This window comes from Trachinotus anak, unplaced genomic scaffold, assembly GCF_046630095.1.
Source record: "Trachinotus anak isolate AG129_WGS33_773 ecotype Australia unplaced genomic scaffold, CSIRO_AGI_Tana_v1 ptg000013l, whole genome shotgun sequence".
In the NCBI taxonomy this organism is placed as follows: Eukaryota; Metazoa; Chordata; class Actinopteri; order Carangiformes; family Carangidae; genus Trachinotus; species Trachinotus anak.
In genome coordinates, this window is record NW_027273864.1 from 10,448,953 (window position 1) to 10,461,919 (window position 12,967).

General features: G+C 39.0%; 1 protein-coding gene across 2 annotated transcripts; it reads right to left on the minus strand.

Annotated features, from left to right (window-relative positions):
* Positions 1 to 10,221: 10,221 nt before the first annotated feature.
* Positions 10,222 to 12,097, minus strand: LOC139630311 (transmembrane protein 233-like). Of its 2 annotated transcripts, XM_071493616.1 has the most exons (4): positions 11,763 to 12,097; positions 10,964 to 11,098; positions 10,646 to 10,667; positions 10,222 to 10,404 (listed from the first exon to the last, which is right to left on the minus strand). In XM_071493616.1, exons 1-4 carry the CDS (start codon positions 11,946 to 11,948, stop codon positions 10,361 to 10,363), a joined length of 387 nt encoding a protein of 128 aa, XP_071349717.1. In that variant the 5' UTR covers positions 11,949 to 12,097; the 3' UTR covers positions 10,222 to 10,360. The 2 variants fall into 2 exon arrangements, with proteins under 2 accessions (XP_071349717.1, XP_071349718.1); XM_071493617.1 differs by lacking the exon at positions 10,646 to 10,667 and having other exon boundaries at positions 10,243 to 10,404.
* Positions 12,098 to 12,967: the final 870 nt, after the last annotated feature.

Consider the following 12,967-nt stretch of genomic DNA (forward strand, 5'->3'; position numbering starts at 1 on the left):
AATTTTAAGTTGGTTCCATGCTGTCCTCACTTCAGTATTAGGGATTGAGTGAGACTGAGCATCACATATGTTTTGATTTAAGAGTAGACGCTTGAATCCATAGGATTACGATCACACATGTCCCCAGATGGACCAGGTGCATTATCAGGCAAAAACATCAATATGTATTGTGACTCTGTGAGACAGAGTGTTCCTCGGCACGGTGCACATTTGGTTTGCTGAATATTTAGATCAAACAACTGCAGCAAAGTCTGCCCGTACCTCTCACTGCAGAGATGAATGTTTACTCCTCAAGGCTCTGTTTTTCTTTTTAGTTTCTTTAAGGTGACACACCACCACTCTGCCATACAGATGAGCCTTGCAGCACTTTCTGGCAGCGCTGATTTCACAGTAGTCTGCACTATCAAAACAGTGCTTACAGTGCCAGTAAATTCCTGTCAGTGTCTGTAAGAGAGGAACAAATAGAACAATTAGGAATAATTGAACACAAGCCGAGGTTAAAATGGGACAGAGGAACAAGCTGTGTGTCAGTAGGTAAACACATCAATCCTTATAAACCTTACATATCACATTAATCAAGACAAGCTATTCAAAGAAACCTTTCAGTGCCTATTTTTAGGTGTTCGGTGTCAGAAGAAATTTGTGACCAAAATAAGAAACAAGAATCAAGTCACGCTTGTAATTTTTCAACCATCAGACATATTAATGCACAGAAAGAAAAACATTTTTATTCAGATTATAGCAGGAACAAGAGCAGAGCAGAGTATAGATCACATGTGATAACCATCTGTCAACAAGCTGCAGGTTTTCATTCCAACTGAAGACCACAGCAGGTGTTTTACTAATGATTTCTTCTCCTCTATTTGAAGTACTCATCAGAGGCTGGAGTTTTTGGTTGGAATTAAAACCTGTAGTTGGTCAGCACAGGTTTGACGAAGTGAACAACAAATCTATGGCCCCAGAATGCAAGGGGCCCAAAAGTTATCCTAATTTGATTCATTGTAAAAATTGAAAGGACATTTCTACCACTAAAGTACCAAAGGAGATCTTGCATTATGAGCTAATTTTGTGGCCGTTTTGTGTCACAATCTTGGTTTAGAAGCTTCATTATTTATGTTTATCTCATGCTCACATGGTGCAAATAAATTCATCCAGCTGTGATGGTTGGCCACCCCTGGTAAAGATGATAAGCTCATTCTTAGCAGCATCTGTTGTAGTCTGTATACAGGCTTTTTCCCTCCAGCAGAGTACAGCCACCTGACGCCCGAAGATATATGCTCCGTGTGTAGTTTGCAATTGGAGTAATGTGCATTTTCAAAGCATGATTATGCACGCCAGATCAACTGTGCGTAGCTTTGTTTGATTTTACACAGCCATAGTTCCAAAGTAACCGCACAATATTCATGGGCTGCTGTATTATCACACGTACAACTCTGCAAGAATGTGCTTTCCTCTTAAAGGATGGATCTGGACTCTCAACTCAACAACTCCTGTGCACGGCTTTTGAACTGACAGTATCAAAGTCCGTGATAGTTTCTAGCCCCAAACCACTTCCTAAACCACTCACAGATAATGTATGATAATGGATTTGTCTTAGTCCCACCCTGTTTCTATGTGCACAACTAGTGTGCTACACATCTTTTAACTATGCACCAGAAGTGTAACATAATAAGCTCAAATCCTCTGACAAATAGATGCTGCATAGGTTTTGTTTCACATGCATCATCCCACTCCTCCACATATACTCCTGAATACCTGACATGCTCATCTTTCCTCATAATCCTGCAAATTAACATCTGCAGTACGGATGGGCCATATGCTAATACGGACGCACAATATCTAGAACTAGATTGAAAATTCACTCCAATTATTTTCCCATTTGGTAAATTAGCATATCCATAAATTAGCATTGGAATAGCACTTGTAGTGTGAACAACTTATGCTACAGTGAGGGAATAGTGTTTACATGGAGAGTGATCAGCAAGTCTAATCATTTTGAATTCACAAAAACATCCAACAACAACCACCCAACAAGATCAGAAAAAGGCTTGATGAGTTGCTGTATTTGGGACCAGCTGGATTTGGAGGATAGAAATGAAAACAATAGAAAAAGTATCAGTTATCCTGGATGTGGAGCGTCTGGAGGACCTGTGTATTGTGATGTGCATTCTGGTCCTTTGCTGAGATTGATTTATTGAAAGCAAATGATCATTTGCCTCTTGAATTTGAAGTTTTCTTTATGCTATAAAGACTCATTTCATTTTGTTTACTATCACAATTTATTCCAAAGTAATAAATTACCAATGTAACTTTGAATGATCGATCATGCTAGTCAAGGACAGTTTTCATTGACTTTTGAACACGGAATTCTGAAAACAGTTCGGATAAGGCAAAAGCTGCGGCAGGGCAGAGAGTAGGAGCTTTTGCTTTTGCAGTGATGGGAAACCTGGCTGCCCACAGAGTGTGACAGGAGGATTTAATAAAGTCACAGAGCATTTCGATCAGGCTTTTGTGCAGCCTTCAACCCCCCCCCCCATTAGGAAAGAAACCTCTGCTCTCTCACTCTTAGCAGAATAAGGAGGATCGTTATTCTGGACAAAACTTCCGCTGGGAATCTGAGGATGCAACAATCACAACGAGAGCTGTCTCTTGTGCACCCTCTAGAAACTCACAGCGTGATTACACACGTTTTAAGAGGCTCAGGTTGCCTCTAGTTCTGTGGATAAACATCCGTCATATTGCCTGGATGTTGACTTCATCACTGAGATGCTAAGACTTTTGAATTTTATGTGCTGTCACATGCCAAAACAAAAGTCTTCGATTTATGCAAGCTGCACACTTACCCCACAGACTCAGCCAACAGTTTGTGTTCTTAATGAATATCCCATCGTCTTTTCTCCATTTTTGTTCACATGCGTGACACTTCAGCTGTCTCCCATGCTCTGTCCCACTCTCTCCCCCGTCTTTGTGTCCCCCCTCGTCCTCTCCTTCTCCATCTGCTCTGTTGCACCACACGCACAACTGAAGACGAGGCAGGACTGCACACTTGTTTATGAGGGAGCTCTCCAATTGCAGAGACACACAGAGAGAGAGAGAGAGAGAGATACAAAGGAGGAGCTGTGCTAGTGGATGTCAGCTGTGATATCAAGCGTAGGGGAGAGGGAAACGGCTTGGATGTAATTACACAGGGCTCCTGCTGCAGACAGGAGGGGTGGGGGGTGGCGGGCGGGGTGGGGGGGGGTGAAGGTTGTTACGGAGAACAAGCCAAGCCGCCTGTCAGACAAAACAATGACTTCCGCCTCGCATTGCAGTGCACAGTATGGCCACACAAATTATCTGAGCTGTTTAACACGGGACTGGGAACAGAGGGAGGCAGACTGAGCTATTGTGAGAGGAACCCAAATTAGGGCTTAACAAAGGGATTTGTAGTTCCTAAAAACAGTACTCCCAGCACAAAGCAAGTCTGTACAGTTTCCAACATTGGAACTTTTCCTTGTCTGTCCAAGTCTCATGATTGTTTCCATTTTTTTTTAATATCCTGATGCTGCTCCTGTTTTCTCCAGTCCCATCCCACCTCCTTTGGCCATGCTAATGATGTACCATCTGTGGTTTGATAGTAGTCGGTGAGTAATAGCCCTGGAACCCATTACAGACATCTTTATCTTGTTATGTGAGATCTGAGATTATGAATTGGCATCTTTGCAAGCTCACAAACAATAAACTAAATTATATGTTTAAACTTTCTCAAGTCCGGACACAGGCCTACTGTAGGTTCTCACATCGATACTCGTAATATAAGTGATCTAAGTGAGCTGCACAGTCATCACTGTGAAAGGGTTTCCTTTATGTGACATCATCATATGAACTGCTCACAATGTGATTTCAGCACAGAGATGTTTTTAAGACTGAAAAAGCAGCTGACAAAGCAGAGAGTGAAAAAGTTTGTATTGCAGAATTTGGGGAATGTACATTTTGCTCCACTAGGAGATAACGTAATGTTCTGGTGCAAATGAAAACTGATTTGTTTTTATATGAGGATTCTGTTTTAGATTTATGGTGCTTCACAGTGATCTCTCTTGGGATCTTTTGTTGTTGAAGTTATTTTCAGGAGGAAATGACTGATGTTCATGCTGATGAAGACCATGAGTCTGCATCCTACTTGTGTGCAAGAATTAGAAAGCCAAAGAAAAATATGTTTTGAATGTCAATGAAAAGTCATTCAATAGCTTAGTATTAGTCTGGTGTCACTCAAATGTGAAATTTTTCATCTAAATTTAAACCAAAGTGAACTCCTCTCAGAGAGAATAATAGGATTAGTGGTGTCACAGGTGCAGGTGAAATAGGCAGAAACCTAATTTTACTGTTTACTCTGGGTGACTGTAGTATTTTACAGAGCACAGTGACTCTGTTAATGTCTACATTACAAAGAGACAAAACAAAATATTAAGCTGTAACTAGCAATATATGTTGGTTTTTACAACAAAAAGCCTGACATAAATCTTGGTTAATTATGAAATTGAACAAGGTTGGTTTAAGCAATCAGTTTGTTGCAGAAAGCTATTTTAACATTTTCTCCTTCAGTGTGAACAGTAATAATAATTACTTTATTCATATAGCACTTTTCTTAAAGTTACAAAGTGCTTTACAGAAAAATAAGTACAGTTACTTACCACGAAGGCTGGCAGTGTAGTAATTATGGTTGTAATTTAAATGCTTTAATACAATCTGGGAGAACTGAGATAAGATTTTTTGGTCAAAACAACCCGCTTGTTATTTCTTTTGGCTGCCTATAGAAATAGCGTCTTGTGTGTTCTATACAAACATGGCTGTTGTGTTTGTGAGTTTAATTTGTTCTAACTTGTGTTCAGCTTTCATACTGTAAACACTGGAAACCAAAAATAGAAAATAGGATCATTTTTTACCTAAATATGTTTACTCTTTAGCTTAATGGAAGGCAGGATCAGTGCTCGAGAGACCCTGAACCATTTCGCTTGAGGCCCCTCTACAGGCCAGAAATATTATTACTGGCATTGCAGACCAGTTTCAGGGTGAAACTTTGACTTTGGAAAACATCTCTATTGACTAACAAGCTTCACAAGAATGACCCAGAAGCTGCAGCTTTTCTCTGGGACTGTGAGAGTGCAGCAAACATAGACACATACTGGTGCTGTTACACCTTTTTTCATTAGAAATATTTCAAGCCATCAGTTATATCGAAGACTAACCACAGAAACTGATTTGTAAAACAAAAAGACTGCCAGTGTCAAAATGAGCCAAATTTACACTGTATGTGACAGTTATGGCTGTATGTTCATAAGCTGTGCAACTGTCGCTTCGGCTTTCTCTGTTTCTCTAATACACACACACACACACACACACACGCACACACGTAGTTCAAAGTGCCAAGATTTGTGAAATATAAAACAAATAATATATATAAAACAAACCAGCACCTTGGCTAACTCTCTGTTAGCTCCCAAAACATGTGACAGCAGACACATATTCTCATGAGCAGGAGCAAACGATGGGAGAAGCAGGAAATACTGCAGGTGTTCACGCTTGTAGCATCATCTGTCATCTGGTTGCCACAAATCTAAATCTCATGCACCTGTGAAATGATTATTAAAATCACTGGAAAAAGAAGTGAAAGTGAAAAACCTTTCTTTAAACTTATTTTGCTCCCAGATTTAGACAGCGGCTGAAGCTCAAGCTTGATGTGCACCAACTGCTTTTATGTTGGACACTTTGACAAGTGTTTTTCAATATAAAAGTTTCCATCAAGGTCTTCACCGTGCATTCAAATCTGCTGAAGAATGTTCTGCTTTCACAGAAAGACAGATCATCTTAAATCCTGCTATCCTTACATGACACAACTTGAGACTCTAGTTGTGTTGAGAGGGGGGGTTAGAGTTCAGGAACTGCAAATGAACTTGAGGAAACCTGCGTACATAGAAATATATTTCAAGAGTCACTGTTTTTTTTAAATATCTGTATCTCTTTAACTGTTCCTAAAAGCTAAATAACTGAACAACGAATATTTAGTTTCCATTTATGACATTAATATGGTTATTAAACATCTGTCTTGATCGAGCTGTGATTGCTCACTATCACATACATATACTGTATATACAGCTATTTTTTAAACATGGTGAGAGGATATTTGTGATTGTCATATCTCATTTTCGCACATAGTGGAAAATTCACACAATATGATTTTTATTTTATTATTATTTTGTCTCTAAATGCAGAAACAGATAGTTTGTTTTTGTTTTGTTTTTTTGTTAAAAGTAAAAGCCAGCTGTCGACAGTTCATCTGCTTTCACCTGTAGCTTCATATATTTATACCCAATCATCCTACTGACCTGTTGCCAATTAACATTAGTTGTGAGATATTCAAGCAGATGTTTTTTTTGTTTGTTTGTTTTTTAGCATTACACTTTTCCAGTCTTTTGTTGCCCCTGTCCCAACTTTTTTGAAACGTGTTACTGGCATCAAATTCAAATTGAGCAAATATTTTTCATAAAATAATAACTTTTTGGGAAATGGGGTTGCAATTTATTTGTGACAAAATTTATCTTGTGAATCCCAGAAATTTATTCAGGAATTTTAGAATCAACTGATTCCTAGACACTGACTCTGCATCATAGCAAACCTAAAATGAACTAACTTTAGGGTCCGATCTGTTGTCCACTTCCTGAGCAAATGTACACATGAACCTTTAATGAGCACATTCCACTACATATTTTTTAAGAACAATAGCTGATTAATATATGTTTAGTTTTTCATTCTCATTTACACCCCACAGAGGAGCCTGGTCATCTTTATACTGCAGTGTTTGTAATCTTCCCTGGCTGCTCGGAACAACTCCTCCAGCTGAAACACAGCCAAACACATACTTATCAGAATGGAGCTAAAGACATGTTATACACAATCAAACATATTTCAGAGTAGATGCTGTTTTTTATTCAGCACAGATCCTACACTGTGTGAACAGTGTGCTCGGCTTCTGCCCGTGTTGCCCTCAGTGCTGAGTGCAGTTGATGACGTAGGCGAAGACAAAGGCTAGCTGAGCACGCTCAGTCTATCTCACATACTCTCACAGCTTGTTCATAGACAGTGATGCCCTTACCATAGACAGTAAATTATTATTAACAATATCTTTACATTATAATTAAGAGATGTAACTTTTGGTACTTCTTCTGTGGCCATTACATATAATGGGTGGTGTGCGTTCAGAGGAAAGGTATCTGATGTGCAGTTCTCACATACAGATGCCTGTAGTTTTGTTGTTTTGCTCATTTGTTTTGTTAATTTTATGGTAAGGATCACACACACACACACACACACACACAGTATATTATTGTTATTGTGTTATGACAATATTCAGTACAAGATGGATCATGTATACTGTTCTAATGTACATGGCCCACAGTCATGACCCAGTTTGTGGCAATGATTTCTCTACCAGTTGTTTCCAAAGGTCATTCCTGTCATAGAGGACAAATTGCAGCAGGTCTGAAATGGAGTTCTTACAGGTTACTCTCCATGATACAGTGAATTTTTAAAAGTGATAAAAACAAAAATATTACAAAACAATACAGTGAATAGTTTTGCAAATTAAAATACACACCTCATTCTTATAGCACGATTTCGTGAGCATAGCATCAAATTAACACAATAACCAGGTCTCTTGACGACCATCCAGTCAAACTGTTATTAGCGTCTGTAATAATCAGTAATGAGCAACATTTTGAAAGGACAACGATATGAGTCAACGTGATTATCAATGTTGATGTGCCTGTCAAAATACTGTGTTAACACATTTAAGCACAGAGAGAAAAGCATCGCAGCAACAGTCAGCTACAAATATGAAATGACAGGTTTCTCAAGTGTCCATCGAATGTATTCACTGACCCACTGCATCAACAGCAACAAACATTAGCTGCACTCAATTATCCCGTCAGTCCCCATTGGTAGTAATAAAACTCACAATAAAATATAACATTCATTCTGTGAATAAAGTAGTTGTTGAGTTCACATACCCGTTTGTGTCATTTGAGGGCTGAACCCACAGAAATCAGTATTTGAAAAATAAAATGTAATATTAAGGAAAATATTTTGTGAATCCTTGAGGATGTTTTGTTTGTAGTTTTGTAAATGCATGTTTGTGTTTCCTTGCTCCTGCGCTGCATCGTTCCCACAGTTATCCTCTTTCATTTATTAAAACTGGATCAAACTGCTGCTCCCTGGGAGGAATGTGTCATGGGATATGTTCACATGGAGGCTCTATCTGGTGCTAATGGAAGCAGCTGGTTTGAGTGGCCTACTTACGTACACTGCGTTTGAGTCATGGAGTGCCCTTCAAATCTATTGGAGCTTGCAACACAACAGCACGGCTTCAGGTGAGCCGAGGCTGCGAATGTGAGCTGGAAAAGAAAATAATTCACCACTGTTGTACCGAAGAATCAAAGTAGTTGTCTCACCAAGCTGGGAATCAGAACCTGCCTTTAATGTAACATGAAAAATTGAATGGACACTACGTTAATACATTTGGTTTGTGTGAAACTTTCAACAGAAACGAGCTTCATTATATTGTGAGATACTTACTTCCTGTCACCAAGTCTACCTTTATCCCTTGATAATCTTACAAAGTGCTTTCAAGTCGCCTAAACCCTGCACTCATTTCATTTTTCATCTCCTTCTCTTGAGTTTTGCTTTGGTGTGACATCAAAGAGGTGGCACTACAAACACACTGCATTTCTCTTTCAGGTAATGGGATATAATAGTACAAGATTACTGCCAAAACTAATTTGTCCAAGTGCATTAGAATAACTGCTGAAACTTGGCAGCAGGCCTTTTACATCAGAGGCACTGCTCTGAATTACACCTGCGTACTGAAAATTGGTTTGACAGAAAAGGCTCATACCCCAAATCAAACATGAGGACGCAAACAGTACATTTTGTTTCATGTAGAGCATGTATGTGTAATTTGTTATGTCCTCAGGGTGCATGAAGCACATCGTTACAGCCTGGCGAGCTGTGAAATGAATGAAAAAAGCCTAAAAGTGTTGTTGTCCAATAGCAACAATAAAAAAAAAAGAACTGAGATGAGATGAAATGCACATACCAGATCAGATCAGAGGGGATCTGCTTGAATCCCTCTGAGTCATCGCTTTATTTCCTCCCACCTTTTATGACATTTTTCATATGTTTCAGTTACCTCGCAACAGTGTGAGTTTTGCTTGACCATGTGACATGGACAACCTGGAGGGAGGGGAAATCTGCTATATTTAGTTAGGCATATACTGTGACATATCGAACTACAAGAAAATTACCCAGCAAAGCAGGTTGTAGTTCAAGGTTCAAGCAAGGTTTTCTGTTCGTAAACATAGTGTGAATCATCAAAAAGAGGTGTGGGTGTGAGGGTATAACACGCAACAGGTGTAAAGAATCTCAAAGACAAATTACATGATCTTTAGTTTGTGTTTACTTTTATGTAATGGCTTTGATGCCAAATTTGGCCCAGTCTGGAGCCGGGCCATGGCCTGTCAGCCTGCACAGGAAACAGTGTGGCTGTGGTCAGAGGAATAATTAACATGAGGAAACTTAAAACTCTAAACTATTCCTAATCTAATTCAAATTATTGTATATTATTAAAACAGGAATCAGAGGAAATCAACCACAGATAAGTTTCTGTCTAATTCTTACAAGCATGTTTATAATTAATACATAGTGAGAAAAATTCCCAAGTCACATAAGTTAGATATAAAGTTATTTTATTTTTGTTACCACAAACACACGATACACAATGTCATAATAAATAATACAAATTTTTAAGCACAAAATATCATTAGTAAATATTTCTAAGAAAACTTAAGATGAGATGTATGAGTAACATCAAATAAAACTGATTATTATTATTTATTTTATTTTATTTTATTTTATTTTATTTTATTTTATTTTATTTTATTTTATTTTATTTTATTTTATTTTATTTTATTTTATTATTGGAATTAATTTTCATTCTAGCAATACTAAGTTATAATATTAAGCTAAAAACAACAACAGTGAAAATACATTTTGAAGCACAGGGCATCACAACCTGCTGTGAACTGTGGATTCCCCACACACTTGTAGAAAGCTGCCTTTTTAATTCAAAGCATCATTGAAATTAATTGCTGAAACTGATTACTGAAAGGTTCACATTTTATAGCATTTGGTTGTCCATATAAGGAACAGGAAACATGAGGTGACATATAGATTAAAGTCCTTTCATCTGCAGATGGTATGAACCAACCCTCTGACCCCATCCAGAGAGCAACAAAGGTTCAACATGTCTTCCTCTTTTCTGTTAAGTGTTTTAGTTCTTTCCATCTCTCCACTTCCACAGTGCTAAAACTCCATCTGGAAGGTAAAGAGAAATATGCTAAACCAAGGGCTTTCACATGAAGAGCAGTCTTATGTTTGACGATACCTACAGCAGCTAAGTCCCTCAGTCATATACAGTACCTGTTGAGTATACATGTATTTATGTATAATTATGGCCCCTTTCATACAGATTTCATCAGAGATTTTGCACCTCTCTTTCACACCCCTTTCCACCTCTGCACTGCATCACTTTCAAATTATTTTGGTTCACCCGTACCAGAGCGTCTTTCCAGGGAGTCCTGGATACACAAATCAGAGATTGTTTTATGGCAGAAAACAGGGAGGAAGATACTGTTTGTGACGTTTCTCAAAATAAGGGTTATTGGTGAATTAGTTTAAGAACTTTCTCTTTAGAAAATTACCTTGAGGCACTACTTCGATAGCAAGCAAAGCACTCCTAATTCTGAGACATTGGGGCAAAAGAGGGTCATGCAAAATGGCCTTTGACATGAAGACCAGGCTGTGGTTGTAATGTGGCACTGTGGTGGTGTGAGTGGGAGCAGAGCAGGGTGTTGCTACAAAAAGGAAGCCTTACTGTGGTAAAATGAACAATGCAGGTGATGGCAATGATGAGAAGACCAATGATGATGGAGGCGACAGCGACATAGAGAGCGTTCCTGCCCAGCCGCCTGGACCCTTCATAGTCACCCTGATAATAACTCTTTCTAGACTGGGAATAAGAAATCACTGTTATATATACAAGTCTACTTTCAGTAGAGTAGAAGAACTGCGGCAATGAAAGCCAGTTTACACCTTTTGTCCAAGATAATTTGTTTGAACTATTTATATATATATATATATATATATATATATATATATATATATACTTTTATAAACTTGAAAATGTCAGCTAAAGCTTTGTAGGCTGTTCTTCTGGTACTCTGCCAAAAGCTTTAATGGTTAAATTGTATTCTTTAAAATGCTAGTAAAAGAAGAGTTAGCAGGCCTGCAGACAGATTACCAGTCTGGTAACACAACACAGTGGCAATAGTCTAGATTGAGGTTTGGCCACTAACTGCATGTTTAGATCATGACTGTGCAACATGGAAATTTTGTTTCATTTTCCAAAATGGAAGCTCAAGTAGGTTTGTTTGATGGGCAGAGCAGGTGTTTGTGACTGGGTTACATCTTAGTGTCCAAAACATTCACCCACAACATGTTAGAACACTGTGTGACCGAAGCACATTTAACACCCTGAAGAGAACACATTTCTGTTCACACTGATTATATTATTTCCTTAATGATACACAGCAGTACCTCTGCATACCATAAGATTATATATATAATCAGGAGAAGCCATCAGCTTAGCCAAGTTATACATAGTCTATACTTACCATGATAGTGAAGACCAGGGCCACAATGTTGATGGGGTATGCAGGACAAAAGCAGGTGAAAATAGTCAAACAAAGGTAGCTACGGAGTGGAGGTGGAGGTTCCTGCTCCTCTATAGAACCATGGTCAAAAAATGCGCTCCCATTTAGGGAACTTTTCACTTGTGAATTTAGGACTCCAAGAGCCATTGTAACTGACTGCAATGAAACAGTTAGGGTGAAAAACACCCAAATTAGAAAGGGTTAAAAAATAAGCTGCAAAAAAGTAGATCCTAAATGAACAGAAATCCAATTTGAGGAGTTGAAGTCTAACTTTTAACAAGGAAATGTTTGAAAGTCTGGTTGGTAAATCTGTTATCTTGTGTGCCGGTTCTAGTCCTCTTTCAAAGCTGGAAAAAAAATGAAGTTTGTGGCGACAGAGGGGAGCAGGAGTGAGGTGGCAGAGGGGACAGGATCACTAACCCTGCTGGCCTCCATCCAGGCACAGCCCTGAGTTGAAGTGTGAGGGATCAGACTGTTCACCGCTGCTGGCACTGCATAGAAACACACAACATGCTGATACATGGAAATGATCCCACTCAACAGTTCAGTGTCGTGCAACGTGTATGAATGTTGTTAATCCAGTTCACCATCTACAGTATACGAGGATCAGGGATTCTGTTGCACCATTTACCCCTATATCTGTGATTGCCTGGAACAGTCACAGTTAAATTCAAGCAGATGAAATCACACTTGAAACTATCAGGCCGCCCCTGGTAAACAGGTCCTCCTTCCCCATTAACTGTATCTTTGAATGTCTTCTCATAGGAAGCTTTTCACTATTTAAACTTTGCTTTTAATGACATTAGTTTTTCGGCTGATGATGGCACTAGATCACATCGCAGTTCATTACGTGGAGAACGTGAGTGTCTCTACAAATTTCATGGCAATCCATCAAATAGTTGTTGAGATATTTCAGTCAGGACCACATTGGTCGACCAGCTGATTGACTGACTGACAGACTGATATTGCCATCCCTACAGCCCTGCCGCTAGCATGGCTCGAAACAAGTAATGTACACAGGGGACCGCCCTGATGTTAGAGGCAGAAGCATGTAGGCCATGAGGAAGGCTAGTAGAAATGGTACTAGTGCCAAAAAGGGTCAGGGCAGGGACCAGAGTAGACACAACAATGGTGGAAGGCAGAGAATATAACTGTCCCAAGTCTTT